The sequence below is a fragment of the Thamnophis elegans genome, chromosome Z (genome assembly GCF_009769535.1).
Source record: "Thamnophis elegans isolate rThaEle1 chromosome Z, rThaEle1.pri, whole genome shotgun sequence".
NCBI classification, from domain to species: Eukaryota; Metazoa; Chordata; class Lepidosauria; order Squamata; family Colubridae; genus Thamnophis; species Thamnophis elegans.
The window spans coordinates 18,850,782-18,866,157 of NC_045558.1; the positions used below are offsets into that span (position 1 = coordinate 18,850,782).

At 35.6% G+C, this 15,376-nt stretch overlaps 1 protein-coding gene across 1 annotated transcript in view; it reads left to right on the top strand.

Annotated features, from left to right (window-relative positions):
• Nucleotides 1-15,376, top strand: part of PARD3 (par-3 family cell polarity regulator) — a 492,108-nt gene that overhangs the window by 423,101 nt on the left and 53,631 nt on the right. The window contains exons 14-15 of the mRNA XM_032237658.1: nt 982-1,152; nt 10,824-10,974. Coding sequence (XP_032093549.1) covers nt 982-1,152; nt 10,824-10,974 — 322 coding nt within the window. The remainder of the gene's footprint in view (nt 1-981; nt 1,153-10,823; nt 10,975-15,376) is intronic.

Consider the following 15,376-nt stretch of genomic DNA (forward strand, 5'->3'; position numbering starts at 1 on the left):
CTACATTAATAGAAGTATTTCAACAGATTCTGTCAGCATCTCCTTTTTACAGTGTCTGTCTACCACAGGGGTGTCAAACATGGTGGCCCATGGGCTGGATGCGTCACACACAGGCCCACCCCAGTTTCACTTACGGAAAAAATGCCACAAAAGTCACGTGACAGCAATGTGACGCCACAAGTTTGATACCTTTGGTCTACTAAGATCACTTTTGACCTTTATCTCAAGGCAAAAAGGGCCAGGAAAAGAAATAAATGTGATGAACTGATTTCATTACACATGTCAAATTTGTATTTATAATCTGTGAAAGCACAAATAAGTATTCCTAGCATATCTTATTTTTTTGTTGTTATAGGAGATTATTTGCATCTAAAAGTCATAAAATCAGGTGTGATTCACTAAACACTTTGCTTAACAAGGGAAATTTGGATCACAATTGTCAGAAGTCTTCTATATTAGGAGATCATCAATTGTTGGAGATGCAATAAGAACAATGCTTACTAAAACATATTTTTTGTAATGTTCCAAAGTTATGTAAAAAGTAATTATATACATTAATTTGATTTTAAGGAAACATTCTTATTTAAATATTCATGTGGTATTTTTGAACATAGACATTATTTTGAACTACATGTGTACTACATGGAAATTGACAGCTGTACAATGGAAGTGCATTCACGGTGTCCTTACTTTTTGCTAAGAAATTAATTCTGGAAAGATAAATTTATTATCCCAATTACCCAGTGAATTGAATACCTGATATTATTTGTAATTTATGAATGAATACTTGCAATATATGCACTCTATTTGGATGTCTGATAAAAAAAATGGTAATCTAACTTTTATATAAAATTGCTTCCCCCTTACACACATACACATGCATAAAAATTCATAATTTATGTGTTTTTTTTGTTCTGTTTTGTTAAATTAATGAAGCCAGAAAAAACTTTAATAACTCTCAGTTTTATTTTTACTTGTTAGGATGGAAGACTCCGAGTGAATGATCAATTAATAGCAGTAAATGGAGAATCATTATTGGGAAAGACGAACCAAGATGCCATGGAAACTTTGCGTAGATCCATGTCCACAGAGGGAAATAAACGAGGAATGATTCAACTGATTGTTGCAAGACGAGTAAGCAAAGGCAATGAGGTAAGAAACAGTGTGATTCTAGCAAAATATCTCAGGAAGAAGTATATTCCCCATTAATAGGAAATAAAAGTGTTTAGCCATGCCAGAAATGAATGCATTGTTGTTGGTATCTCCAAAAGGAAAGGAATATAACTTCACTTCTATTGCATTGTCATGGGCTACTATAGTACAAGGTAATAGATAATAAGAAGGGAGGGGCTGCATTCCAGAGGACAAAGAGACAGCAAAGTTTAGATAGTTTGGTTGGGAGGAAGAGGATCAAGGCAAGGATCAACCCACAGAAGAATATATCTTTGCTTCAGTTTGGCAAGATTTCTGTCTATAAATGAGGAACAAAAAGGAAACTACTTAGTCTACAAGTCCTTCTTGGATTTGACAGCTAGTCTAAGGAATACACAGTTTTGACTCGGAAATTATGATGGATTAGAGAACACAGAGCATTTTATAAATTTATGTTTTATGAAAATATTTAGAAACATTAAAATTAGTCACATCTAAATAATAGAAGAGTGGGCTTACGCACTTAGTGAAAGATTTAAAAGACTATTCTCAAAGAAAGTTTGTCTAAAATAAGATGGAACCAGCAAATGAAGACTATCAATTTCAATAGCTTTGCTGTTTTCCCCTCATAATTCAAGAACTGTAGTCCAGAAATACAGTGTTTGATATTTTACCCCTTCAAAGGTTTTGAATGCATCTTCTGTAAAAATGAAGTGGATTTCATATTATACTTCAGCATAGGTAAAAAGATCCTTTGATGTTTAATTCAGGTTTCATCACCTCCAGCAACATGGACAAAGTTAGCAGATTATGATATTAATCATCAAAACATAGAGATATTTTACCAAAAATGCAGTTCTGCTAGCTAAAGAGCAGAATTCAGGATATATTGTTAAACCACATTTTAAGTTTTTTTTTAATTTTTAATGGCATCGTTTTGCAAATATGATACAACAGAAATGTTAGGTTTTTATATGTAATATTTTATATTACACTATTACACTTGAATAGTGTAAAAATTAGGGCATATAAATATATATGCCTACTGTAAGTTTTCCAAACCCTCTTATTGTTATTATAGATAACAAAAGCAATAGTTGCACATTATAGTGTAAGATTACCTAATTTCACTGTATACTTCCACAATAAATATTTCTACTATTGTATTTTGTATGCTGATGAAGATACGTATATTACTCTGTTTCCCCCGAAAATAAGATCTCCCCGGATAATAAGCCCAATTGGGCTTTTGAGCGCATGCGCTGAAATAAGCCCTCCCCGAAAATATTGCAACACAGCAGCTGCCCTGAGGTGACCACGCTTGCTGCCTCTTCACCTCAAAAATAATAAGACCTCCCTGAAAATAAAGTCAAGTGCTTATTTCGGGAGTCAAAAGAAAATAAGACTGTGTCTTATATCGGGAAAACACATCCTGAATTAATCTGTGTATAGTTTAAAGCATTTTCTCAAGGTCAGTTCAAGATATTTTACTACTTGTAGAGAATCAATAAATAGCAAAGAAATTATCAAGATTTGGCAGAACTTCTCACAAGTGTTTGTTCAAAACTGATTACAATAGTGTTTTACAAACTAAGTTTGAGTTACCCTGAAACAAGATGGCAGCCAATACATTTTATTTTAGTTTTTATAAAAATGTTTCTGCCCTTTCATAAAACCAAAAAATCTAGGACTCAGCCTTTTGCAATCCTAGAAGGTTTTCAGTGAAGAACTTAAAAATCCCAGCTAGGTTCCATTTCATTTAAGGCATATGAATAAAATATTTGAGATCTGAATTGTAGCAATCTGCTTTATGTTAGTCTGCATTATTAAGAGAGAAGCAATATTTTTTCTCAAGGCATAAAAGCATTTTTTTTCTTTGAAAAATCCCAGATATCATTGTTGAAATTGTTATTTATGCTGATTGAGATGCTACTAGTTTGAGTTAGTGTTAGAAAATAATGAATCTTAGCAAGGTTCTACAACTATAACATGAAAGATTATGTTACACTTGCTCACACACACATTCTGAATCCCAAATGCTATAATGCTGGTCTTGAATCATGAGGAAAGTTTGCAGTCATGCAACTAGAGGTGGAACTTTGTTTTGAAAAACTTACCTAGTTCTTGCGAAACTAAAAATTTATTTTCTGTGTTTAACCAAATAGCTACTTTTCTTTTATAATAATCATATTACTGAGTCTGAGATTTAAATTGGAATGTTTGTGATAAATATTATGATAAAAGGAGAAAAACTCTTGAAGGAGGAACATAGATCTTTTCTATATCGTATTTTTTTAAAAAGTATTTCTAATTATGAAGAGAATGCCAAAGAAAATTGATCTGCTGTAAATCATTAATTTCATTTAGGGCTGCATTACAGTTATGTTTTGAGGTCAGATGGCCAGGATGGGCATGGCCAGAGCTGGCTGTAGCTATGGTGGCATGGCCAGCTTGACATCACTCATGGCTGGGGAGGGCACCTTTGGTGGCCAAGTGCTAAGGCAGGACTTCCCTGAGACTCTCCCTCACTCTCATTATAATCACCTTCCTTCCTTCCTTCCTTCCTTCCTTCCTTCCTTCCTTCCTTCCTTCCTTCCTTCCCTTCTTTTTCCTTCTCTCTTCCTTCTCCTTTTTTCTTCCTTAGCATCTTTCCTTCTTTTTGTTTATTTTTCCTCTTTCCCTTTCTCCTTTCCTGTCCCTTCTTGCATCAAATACATTTCTCTTTTTGTTTTGTTTTTAGTTTGTTTTGATAGCCCTCTGCCAATGAAAATGGAGTTTGTGGGGGCTCATAAGCTCTGTTTTTGCTGGCACGCCCTGCGGGCCAGTTCTAACCACCTGGATCCAGCATGTGAGCCTTGAGTTTGACACCCCTGCCCTGAACAAATGAATGAAGGTTGATTGTATTTCAAATGGCTCTTTATTTCACTGTTTGTTGTTTTGTCTTATTGTTTGTACCTCATGCATTCATTTGAAATATTCTAGCTTTGATTGTGAAAATCCAAATGAGATTAGTTAAATGGCATCTAGAATGACCATTTCTGATTTCTATTCCACATTTTCTTTCACAACTTATTTATTTGTCAATGTTTATGGATTTCGCCCTGCTAACCATTAGACAAATGCTAATTAAAATGAACCTAATAGAAAATCTTAATTTTTCCAGGAACATATTTTCTCATATTTTATTAATAGAAGCTCCTGGCAAGGATATTGTTGAAGTGTCTTTGGCTGCTTAACCATCCCTTTAGTATTTTTTTTTCAGATAAGGAAATTAGTTTCAAGTGGAACAGGCATTATTTATCAAATATCCTACATTTTAAAGCAGATTTTTCTTACCTGGATGATAAAAGAGAGTGAAGTCCTGTTTCATTTTTAAAGTATGGCATGGTCTACATAAGGACCAAAGAAAAGTTCTCTGTGGTGAATAGCAAGCTTGTACCAGTCTGGCATAATTAAGTGGCATTCAAGTGGCTGAGAATGCAGCTGTGATTGAGGCTGTATTGGTTGCTAGCTCTCATGGCTTGAAAAGAACAGAAGGCAGCAGCACTTAAGGTAGACTCGTAGATGCTTTAGTAAAATAATGATGAATGTATAAGCTTTGTAGGTAAGAAATCCATGTTTTAAGATATCAAAACACTTAGAAATGCCGTATAAATGAAAGTCTGTTTTATAAGATTTGGTTCACAAATTTAATATAAAAAATTAAGAGTAGCTTTACTCTGGACCACTTTTAAAGCTAAGAAGATGAGACAGTCAATTTAGAATGAGTAGATGGTCAGCAGTGCAAGGAACTGCCCAACTGCAAGTCCTAGAGGGATGCATTGGAGAAACTTCTCTGAATTTTTTTTCTCCATGGCCACTGCCAGAATTGTCTTATTTACTAAGTCAATTTTATCTGTGACAGTTTCTTTTTCACAGCAGACTTGGTCCTGTTCTTTTGAAAGAGTTATTATGCTAATAGGTAGACAAACAGCCCAAAACATATGGTGTCCTTGGTGCATTGGTGGTTTTTTTTTTTTGCAGTTGTTTCATTACCAAACTATCAGTGCTAAGGTGATGCATTGATGATATTACCTATTTTGGTAATGAAACATCTGCGAGAATATCACCAAGCTCAGAGAATACTAAGGACCCCACAGCTCAACCCTGAGTTATAAATATTCTCTTCTATTGATAGTACAAAGCTTTTTCATGATTTTCTTATAACGTTATTTGGGTTGGAAAAATAATGTGATACTGCCACATTCTTATCAACAGCTTTAAAAAAAATAGAAAAGGCTCTACATATATTTCTCAGTATTACTTTGTTATTGTTAGTTGCAAAGTCGTGTCTGACCCATCGCAACCCCATAGACAATGTTCCTCCAGGCTTTCCTGTCCTCTACCATCCTCTGGAGTCCATTTAATCTCATGCCAACTGCTTCAGTGACTCCATCCAGCCACCTCATTCTCTGTCATCCCCTTTTTCTTTTGCCCTCCATCTTTCCCAGCATTAGACTCTTTTCCAGTGAGTCCTTCCTTCTCATTAGATGGCCAAAGTACTAGAGTTTCATTTTCAGGATCTGGCCATCTAAAGAGCAGTCAGGGTTGATCTCCTCTGGGACTTACCGGTTTGATCAACTTGCAGTCCAGGAGACTCACAGGAGTCTTCACAATTAAAAGGCCTCAATTCTTTGACGTTCAGTCTTTTTTTCAGTAGTACTTAAAGTACTATAAATTACAGAAATATTGAGAAACGTGCTAAGAGACATAAGTATATTGATTAACTGATATCAAGGGAAGAGGGGCAACTCCAGATAGTACCTACAGAACCCCTAAACTAATATTTTAGAATACTAAAAATATTCTAAAATTAAAAACATTTTTAGAGTGTTGCCATACACCTGATTTTATAACATTTTGGCCCTTTATGTGAGTTCTTAGGAGTGTGAAGTAATGTAAAATTGGACCATCTCTTCTGGACAAGGGAAACCTTTACCTTAAAATGTTGAGTAATTAATTATTTTTTGAAGTCTGTGTTTATTGCACAATATTATGTGATGGCACATAAAGGGATGCAGTGGCTCAGTGACTAAGATCCTGAGCTTGTCCATCAGAAAGGTCGGCAGTTTGGCAGTTCGAATCCCTAGCGCCACGTAACGGAGTGCACCTTCAGCATTTAGTCATGCTGGTCACATGACCACGGAGACGTCTTTGGACAGTGCTGGCTCTTCAGCTTTGAAATGGAGATGTAGCACCGCCCCCTAGAATCTAGCATCTATGTGCGAGGGGAACCTTTACCTTTACATTATGGGATGGCATTTAGCTGGGCAAGAACAAAGAATGCAAGAGGTTTTTAGTTCTGGTACAAACCATAGACCAGGAGACTAAACATTTTCTTTGGATATTTATGCAATATTGAATTTATTATAAAAACTTACAGATTTTTCTTTTCTCCTCTGTTTTAATTGTCCATTTTTTCTAACAATAAAGCATTTCCATGTCTTTTTTCTATTTGTACTTTTCTATCATACCATTGTTTTTGAGATTCTTTAAATTTTCCTGAGTCTGTTGGATCAAATTCATTATTTTTCCTCTCTGTTCATAGTAAGAACAATTTTTAAATCTTTTTCCCCCACAAAGAAATCTGTGCAGATTTCAGCAAGGTATATTTAACATTAGTTTGCAGTAAATTCAGAATTAAATTAAAGCAGAGTTTCTTTCAATGGTTAGAAAATGCATGTTCACAGATTTTTCCCCCTAATTGGGCTAAATTGATGTTTTTGAGATAGGCTCTCAACTGATTCGCCCTCTGCCGTAGGTAATCCTTTGGTTTTCAGCATGCTGAGATCTATGAATATATGATAACTTACAAGGAAAGATGTCTCATAAAAAGTTCAATAACACTGCCAAAATATATAAAGTTACGGAGTGAAGAGAAAAGAGAAGGAGAGAATGAGAAGAAAGAGGGGCAAAGGAGATAGAGGAGATAATACACACACACAGACAGACAGACAGAAAGACACACACACACATCTTTCCCTTCTCCCCACCCTCTCCCTCTCCTTTTCTCTCCCTCTCCCTTTTCCCTTTCTTTATGTAAACCTCAGAAAAGAAGTGATAAAAGGGATTCTTTAAAAGTTTAATATATTTTTGTGTTTTCTTCATAAAATGTTTTTGTTTATAAAAAAATCATTATATCTTCAGTTAAATATTTGTGTGGCTGACAGTTGATGTCTTTCTTTGAATCTGGCTTTTTATTCACTAATTACTGTAGATATTGAATAGTATCTTTTTCCATGAAAGAGGGACCACATTTGTGGACACATTTGTAAAGCAGAGAAATTTAAAAATAATGCTTTTGTTTATCTTATTTATGTTGTATGAATACAGCATAAATCTTGCCAGTAAATATCTTTATTGGGTAAAAAGCTCCTTCTTGGGTGAAAATATTTTAAACTTCAGCCCAGTTTTCAGTCTGCATCATCTGAATGATTGATGCCCATTCAGAAAATAGCTATATTTTTGTTGTATAAGTTTGAAGTTACATTCTGTCTTCCTAGGAACATAATTCATGTTTGGTCTAATGTTCACTCTTTCAAGAAAGTTAAAACATAAATTGAGCTCATCAGTACAGTAGATTTGACCTGCATCTTTAGTTCATGGTTATCATGGACAGCATTTCACAATTGTAATATCTTAATTTGTTTTAAATTTGGTATTGAGTCTTTTACATAAGAAGTGTTGGATATTGTTTAATTTACTTTTCAGCAAAGCTGTCAATTATAACTTACAATTTAGGCAGGAAAGAAACTAGGAAAAAATAAATATTCAGTTCACAATATGAAGCTCAGTTGAGCCTAATCCACTTGCATGGCAAGTTTATTATTTTCCTACAATCTGACATATCTGCAATTGTAATTATGTTCAGCCTTCATTGCAGCAATTTTTTTCAGTTCACCGACAAAACCGCGAAGTCCTTATCCGCGCCGATATAAGCACGGAGGGCAAATCCGCACCGTCCGAAGCGCTAAGGAAAAAGGCGACCCTAGCTCGATGACATAACCGTGGAGGGCAAATCCCTAACCCTAACCCTAACCCTTCCGAAGCACTCAGCACCCTAAACCTAAACCTAACCCTAAACCTAAACCTAACCCTAACCCTAACCCTAACTCTAAACCAAACCCCTAAACCTAATCCTAACCCTTACCTTAATTTAAATCGGCTTTCTGTCGCCGCACTGTTGTCACCACGGTGATGACGTCGCAGTGATGACGTCGCGGCTTTAGCGATGTGATTTTGTCGCCACTATTTTGATGAGCGTGGTTTTGTCGGGCCACGATTTTTTTCAGGTCTGATCAAAAAGAAAAGAAAACACTACCATTTAGAATTTCATTAAAATATTGTTCATATTGAATAGATCAGGGGTTCCTAAACCCTGGTCTATGGACTCGCCCCACCCATGCATGCGAAGGATCCAGACAATGCATGGAACCATGCCCCCCCCCCCCCCCCATCTGTGGAAATGACACCCTCCACAGAACTGATCTCTGGCACCTAAAAGGTTAGCGGCTGCTGGAATAGTAGAGGTAACTTTTTACAGAATACATTCTGTATTTCCTCTTAATTGTTTTGACCCAAACCTACCCACAGTGTGAGCCAACTATAAAGCTACTTCTCCCTTACTACAGCCCTACTTCAATCACCTGGTAGGAAATAAAGAACACACACACACACACACACACACACATATATGGAAGACACACCTATTAGACTTGTGTGTGTTGCTTCTGCATCAGTGGGAAAAATGTGATGTGGAATGCTGCATGTGCATATATGCAAGGATAATTGAAGGTAGCTGAAGCATTTGCAAACATCTAGAAAAATTATGGTGGCATTAGGAGAACTCATATAAACTCTTTCCATGTTTTGTAGCATCATTTAAAGCAAAGAAATGCAAAAATTGCACAATCCTAAATTTTCGACACAAAGTTTACAGAACAAGTCAGTGCAGGATTTTTGGAAAAATCAGAGTAAAACACATTTTAGATAGCTAGCTATCTATAGCTATAGCTATAGCTATAGATAGATATCTATGTGTATATATCAGCTTCAATCCTCAGAAGGAAAAAGGAAAATTCAGCCTAATAAATCTATTAATATTTGTGAATACTGTAATTCAAATAACTGAAGCCAAATCGTCTTTCCCCGTGTAAGACTGAGATATTCTTGGCAATGTTTCGGTGAGGTCTCACTCGCCATCTTCAGGCTGGTGTTTTCGGCTTAAAGAGTGGTCAGAGCTGCCGTCTTTCTTTTGATGGCAGCTCCAACCACGCTTTAAGCCGAAAACACCAGCCTGAAGAATAAACAGACTTGATGTCTACGTCATGATATGTTCATTCAAAACGGATAACAAATCTTCTGTGCTTAGGTTCATTTGCCCAGACTGCCTTAGATTCTGTGCTTCATAGAATCCATGTGGATCTGGTCCTTTCTCTTGTTAGTGTGCTTGCCAAAACTATTGATCTTACAAAGAACTGCCATGATTTCTTTCATGATACCTTATTAAAATGCATGGCATAAATATTAGTTGAGTTTCAATTGGTTAGCTTTTAGGTGTAAAGTATTATTTAGATTTTGAGTGAAACTCAATCTTATTTAATAGTATGAGGTGATAAGTGCCAAGCATAATTAGGGTTAGCGCTGATCCAAATCTTAACCATATTTATGTTTTTCAAATGATAATGCCTGTGGAGTATGTGACCCTGTGGTTCACACTGTCATGCATTTAAAATCACGATTGTAATATTAACGTGTAGTATGCAGGCAATTAGAAAGGCGAAACAGTGAAAGAAGCAGTTTTATTATCACCTCTTCCGCAATTAATATTGCTATGTATTCTCTTTTCTCCATCTTTAAAGCATGCAGGCTTGTAGGTTCCTGCTGGGCAAGGATCTTTGAAAAATGCTTATAAGGGGTGGGAAATAGAGAAACAAAATTCATATGTGGAAATACAACAGAAGTGGTAGATATACTAGCCATATTCTGAAAAGTTGTCAGTGTAAGGATTAGAAATACTATGGCCATTTGCTTTGCTACTGCCAAAGCCCAATCACTGAATTTACTCTAAGTAGAAAACCATAGTAATTTGAAACAATGGTAGAATTTGGAATATTATAGTTATTTATTTGTCCATGTTGATACTTACGTTCTTGTGCAATGATTGCACATGAAAGTATATTGCTTCACTAGAAAAACACTCTGAAGTCAGATTTTTAATTACGACAAGAGAGATTATTTTATTCTATTAGTTACAGGGAGAAAAGTTTTCCTTTTTCTCTTCAAGAGAAGCCTGTTGGTTGGTGCTCTAATTTAATAAAGGGAAAAATCAGGCCAAAATGCAAGAGTGCTGTTTTAAAGGTCAGCTATAAATTAAAATATAACAGTTTGTTATGTTCGTTTGTTACCTAAAGACAGAGTCTGACAAAACTCTGTAGAAAATGTTGTGTCAAGTATCTGGACTGGATTGGTTGGTCAATAAGCAGCACTATCAATGCAAATAATTGAAATGCAGGTTGAGAGTTCCTAGCTTTTTTCATGTCCAGCCATTTCCAAGCCTAAGGTGCTTTGTTTGGTTTCATCTTGCTATAAAATGGGACTTCAATAGTGATTTTTTCCTCCTTTTCCTGCAGTTGGAATCACCTGGAAGTCCTCTGGGGCCGGAAGTGCCCATTGAGACAGTAATGGATGACCGGGAGCGTAGGATTTCCCATTCCCTGTACAGTGGTGTTGAAGGGCTCAATGAATCACCCACCAGAAATGCTGCCTTGAGTAGACTAATGGGTAAGTCAAATAGACTTGGTTACCTTGTGCTAGGTTATCAACAGTTCATAGGATCTTTCAAACAGATTATCACTGCTTTTCTCTCTCTCTGTATCCGTATCTCTCTGTCTGTCTCTTTCTCTCTTTCTTTCCCTCCCTTTTTATTTGTCTCTCTGTGCCTTTGCCTCTGTCTTTCTCTCTCTGTCTCAATCTCTCTGTCTTTCCCTCTCTGTATCATCTTCCCTCTCCCTCCCCAGTGTGTGTGTGTGTGTGTGTGTGTGTGTGTATGTGTAGGCACAGAGCAATTGGAGCCGGTAATTTAAAAGGCTTCTTTTCTCCCTTCCCAACTTTTCTTTGAAGGAAATCAATGTATTGATTAAATAAGTGTCTGACCACAGTACAAATGATAAACCTGAGAATTGTTTTTTTTTTAAATGAGGTTGGAAACAGGCTTTACACTACTTTCTGAGAGTCTGCCCAATCTAGCTTCATTAACTATAAGTTCAATGAAAGTTATGATGATTGAGGAAGTATTACTGAAGTTTAAGTTTTGACTTTACTTTTCCATAACTCCATATGGTAATGTGAGCCTTATCAATTTTGGACTTTGGATGGTGTTTGTTTAAGAACATACTTTAAAAGTCACACAGGATCTTAAAATATTAAATTTGTGCATCCTCATGTATTCTGCTCTTTGTGGAGTCACCAATGAATTTTTTTCTTTGTTTGTAACGATTTATTAGTGTTGTATTTAGAAGACTTGGGGGATGTTGATATTTACTTAGAGACCGATTTCATTAAAATGCATGCATTCTGAAACATTTTGATTAAAAAATATTCTAAAGAGGATTGACTTCATATGGAATATCAATATATATACTGCTTATTTTTTTTGTTTCCTATGGTCAAAGACAAATAGAAGTTTGGGCAAGTAGGGTTGTTCAGTGCTTTGCAATCAAAAGGAGAAAGTGTGAAACATGTGATTTGACATAATGCAAGGGCATAACATCTATTTGAAATTCTTTAAAATGGCTATGACTTTTCTTGGGCTTTTTCAGCTATTGTCTGTATCTGTTGGACAATGCAAACAAATAACATATTAGGTTTACTGGGTTTCTGGCAGATGCATTCCCATATACTGTATATTCTGACCATTTCTAAATCCAGAGGAGTTTAATGTCCCATTGTAGTCTATTTCCACTCATTCCTCAATTTTTAAAATTCAGTAATATCTAGCAGGATGTAATCTGGGTCAGTCACTGGGACCCGAGGTTTTGTTTTCTGAGCTTTCAGATTCATACTGGAGCCCATCTTCAGGAAATATCTTTCTAACCCTGAAGATGGGCTCCAGCAAAGGTCTGAAAACTCAAAAGAAAAAAAAACCTCTGGTCCAAAGGTGGTATTCAGCCGATTCGGACCGGTTCACTTGAACCGGTAGTAGAAATCGTGGGTGGGACTGCCCATCCACCCTGGCTCTACGCCATCCTATTTAGGCACGTTTTTGCAGCTGGGCATATGAGCAGAAGGCACGTGAGCAAAGCACATACACAGAAGACCGTGTGCCCCCGGCAAACTGGTGGTAACAAAATATAAAACCTACTGCTGCTTTGGTCCCTGTGACTGACCCATTCTGTAACATTAACCTGGGACATGTACACTTACCTTCATTTGTCAGTAATACCTAATTGTGGCTGGAATCAGAATTGGATTTTGTTGAGGTCTACATAATAGCCATGGCAATGTAAGATTTCGATGGATGAACTCCATACTAATAAAATCTCTTCACTGTTATGTTAACTTAAAAATTGATGATGATGAGGATGAAGCTGATATCCATTCAGTCATATCCAACACTGTGGGTCTCTCCATCTTCCAATCTTGCACTATTTCTTTGAGTTTTTCTAGACTCTGGCTAGTGTCAACTTTGATCGTGTCCAGGACTAAGTTCTCTGGCAACCTAGTTTCCTTTTACCGCTAACTCTTAAAAGAAATAGCCACATTGAAATATGAGTTGATTATTACTTAAAGGTGCTAGATCCAGGAGATATTAATTGCATGCAATTTTCTAAGATTAAACATTCAAGATTTAGGAAAAAATTGGGAAGATTATTCTTAATCTCCACTAGCTGTATTTACATTTTCTAAGTTCCAAGCCAGATATATTTTAGCTTAGTGCATATTTTCATTCCTTTGTTAAGAATTCAAATGCATCAAGGGGATTGCAGAATTCAATGCAGCAAGCAGATACCAACTGCAATTAATCTCTTCATATAATTTTTATTTATATAATTTTAAGTTATATTTTGATATTTAAAACTATTAAATTTATACACACACACATATAAATACATACATACATACATACATATATACACATACATGCATATACACACATAACACACATACACACAAACACATACACACACACATATGATAACACAAACTAATATAAAGAAAAGGGGGGGGGAAGCTCCAACCTATTTTACAGCAGATGTGAATACAATTATAAATTTAGTCCTTACTCAGTGGTTATAACATAACCCTCTTCTGTCTATGATCTATCCTGTCTAATCATCAAAACCATGAATCATAAATTCATTTTTCTGTTTTATGCAAAGTTTCCAGTCAGCAATAAATATATATTGTGTTTTTTCTGATCAAAGAAGTCAATTTGCCATCTCAGTAATGTTTGCCATCTCCATTATGTTCACCATCCATTCTTCCATTGTGGATACTGCTGAATCTTTCCATATTTGAGAATACAGTAATCTCACTGAAGTTATTATGTACAAAAACAAAATTTCATGACTTTTTTCAACTGTTTATCAATCTCTGGTCTCAATTGTATGGTAATATTTAAAGTCCTCTATATGTATTTGAATTTTTTAGCCTTTTTTACACATCCAGAAAGCATGATAAGCAGCAAAAATATATATGGACACTGAACTATTGTAACTATATCATGGTCACAATATGGCACATCCAACAATGATTTTTGAAATCCACACTGACCTTAAGTTTATCATACCACAAATATATATGCCATCCAGTCCTTCTAACTGCAAAAGCTTTCTTTTCTCTCAGCAGCACCCATTCTTTCATCTAAACCAATCAATTAGCTAAAAATATAATTTCAGATTAGGTAAAATCAACCCCGTGTCATTTTCTTCTGTAATTTATATTTATATTGGGGACAAATAAAGCAGATTAACTAGAGTTGGAAGGGATCTTGGAGGTCTTCTAGTCCAATCCTCTGCTCAAGAAGAAATCCTGTAAAATGTTAGACAAATGGTTATCCAACATCTTAAAAATTTCCAGTGTTTCCATCCACAACTTCTGGAGGCAAGTTGTTCCACTGATTAATTGTTCTAACTATCAAGAAATTTCTCTTTAGTTCTAAATTGCTTCTCTCCTTGATTAGTTTTCATCCATTTGCTTCTTGTCCTGCCTTCAGGTGCTTTGGAGAATAAGTTGGCCACACACTTTTTTTTTCTTAGCTATATCCTTTTTCCACTTAAACAGGTATGGTCTGAAACAAAAACAACATTTTAGCAAAGACCTTCATATTTATCACATAAATTCTCAGTACTGACAATTGTTAACTTCTCACATCTTGACATATTTCTTATAACTTCATTCCACATCTTAACATAATTATTTTGAAGTTGCATACATTCATGTTTGTGATAGTAATTATGTTACCATCGTCTTAAACTTAAACTCCATTTTGTTCATCAATTATGTTTTATCTTCTGTTTTCATGTTTTGTTAACATCTTTATCTTTTGTTTATTAATCCTGAAGCTTGCTAATGCACTAAATTCTCTTAATTCTCCCATTAATATTTATAAGTGGAAGAAATTTATCTCAGAAGCTCAGTTCAACATTACGGGATTATCTGTTCATTACAGCAACGTTGTGATGGCACACAGTGCCAAAAAGAAAAACTCCCAAAACTCCCAAACAAAAAAATAAATAAATTTCATATGCATTCAGTTCAATTCCAACATAGTCATTCTGTTACTGGTGAAAAGTCAGAACTAGGTCTAATAGCATTCTGGCTTATCCATTTTGTCTTTCGCCAACTGTAGATAGGCAATCACAGTTTTTGTAGAATACATGTACACAATTGCTATTCATACTTAATATAAGGAGTTGACAAAAACTGCTCCTGCACACTGAAGTTTGAAAAGGCAGATAAGGTAGAGTCACATTTAAAGGCCTTTTAGCGGTACTTCTGCAAAGGCATTTCTCTATGAAGGTAATTGGAAGGCCTCATTTGAGGCTAACCTCTGATCCAGAGATTATGGATCATATTAGAACCATCCTTCCAGGGGTGAAATTCAGCAGTTTCTGACAGGTTCTGGAGAACCGGTAGCGGAATTTTTGAGTAGTTTGGAGAATTGGCAAATACCACCTCTGGC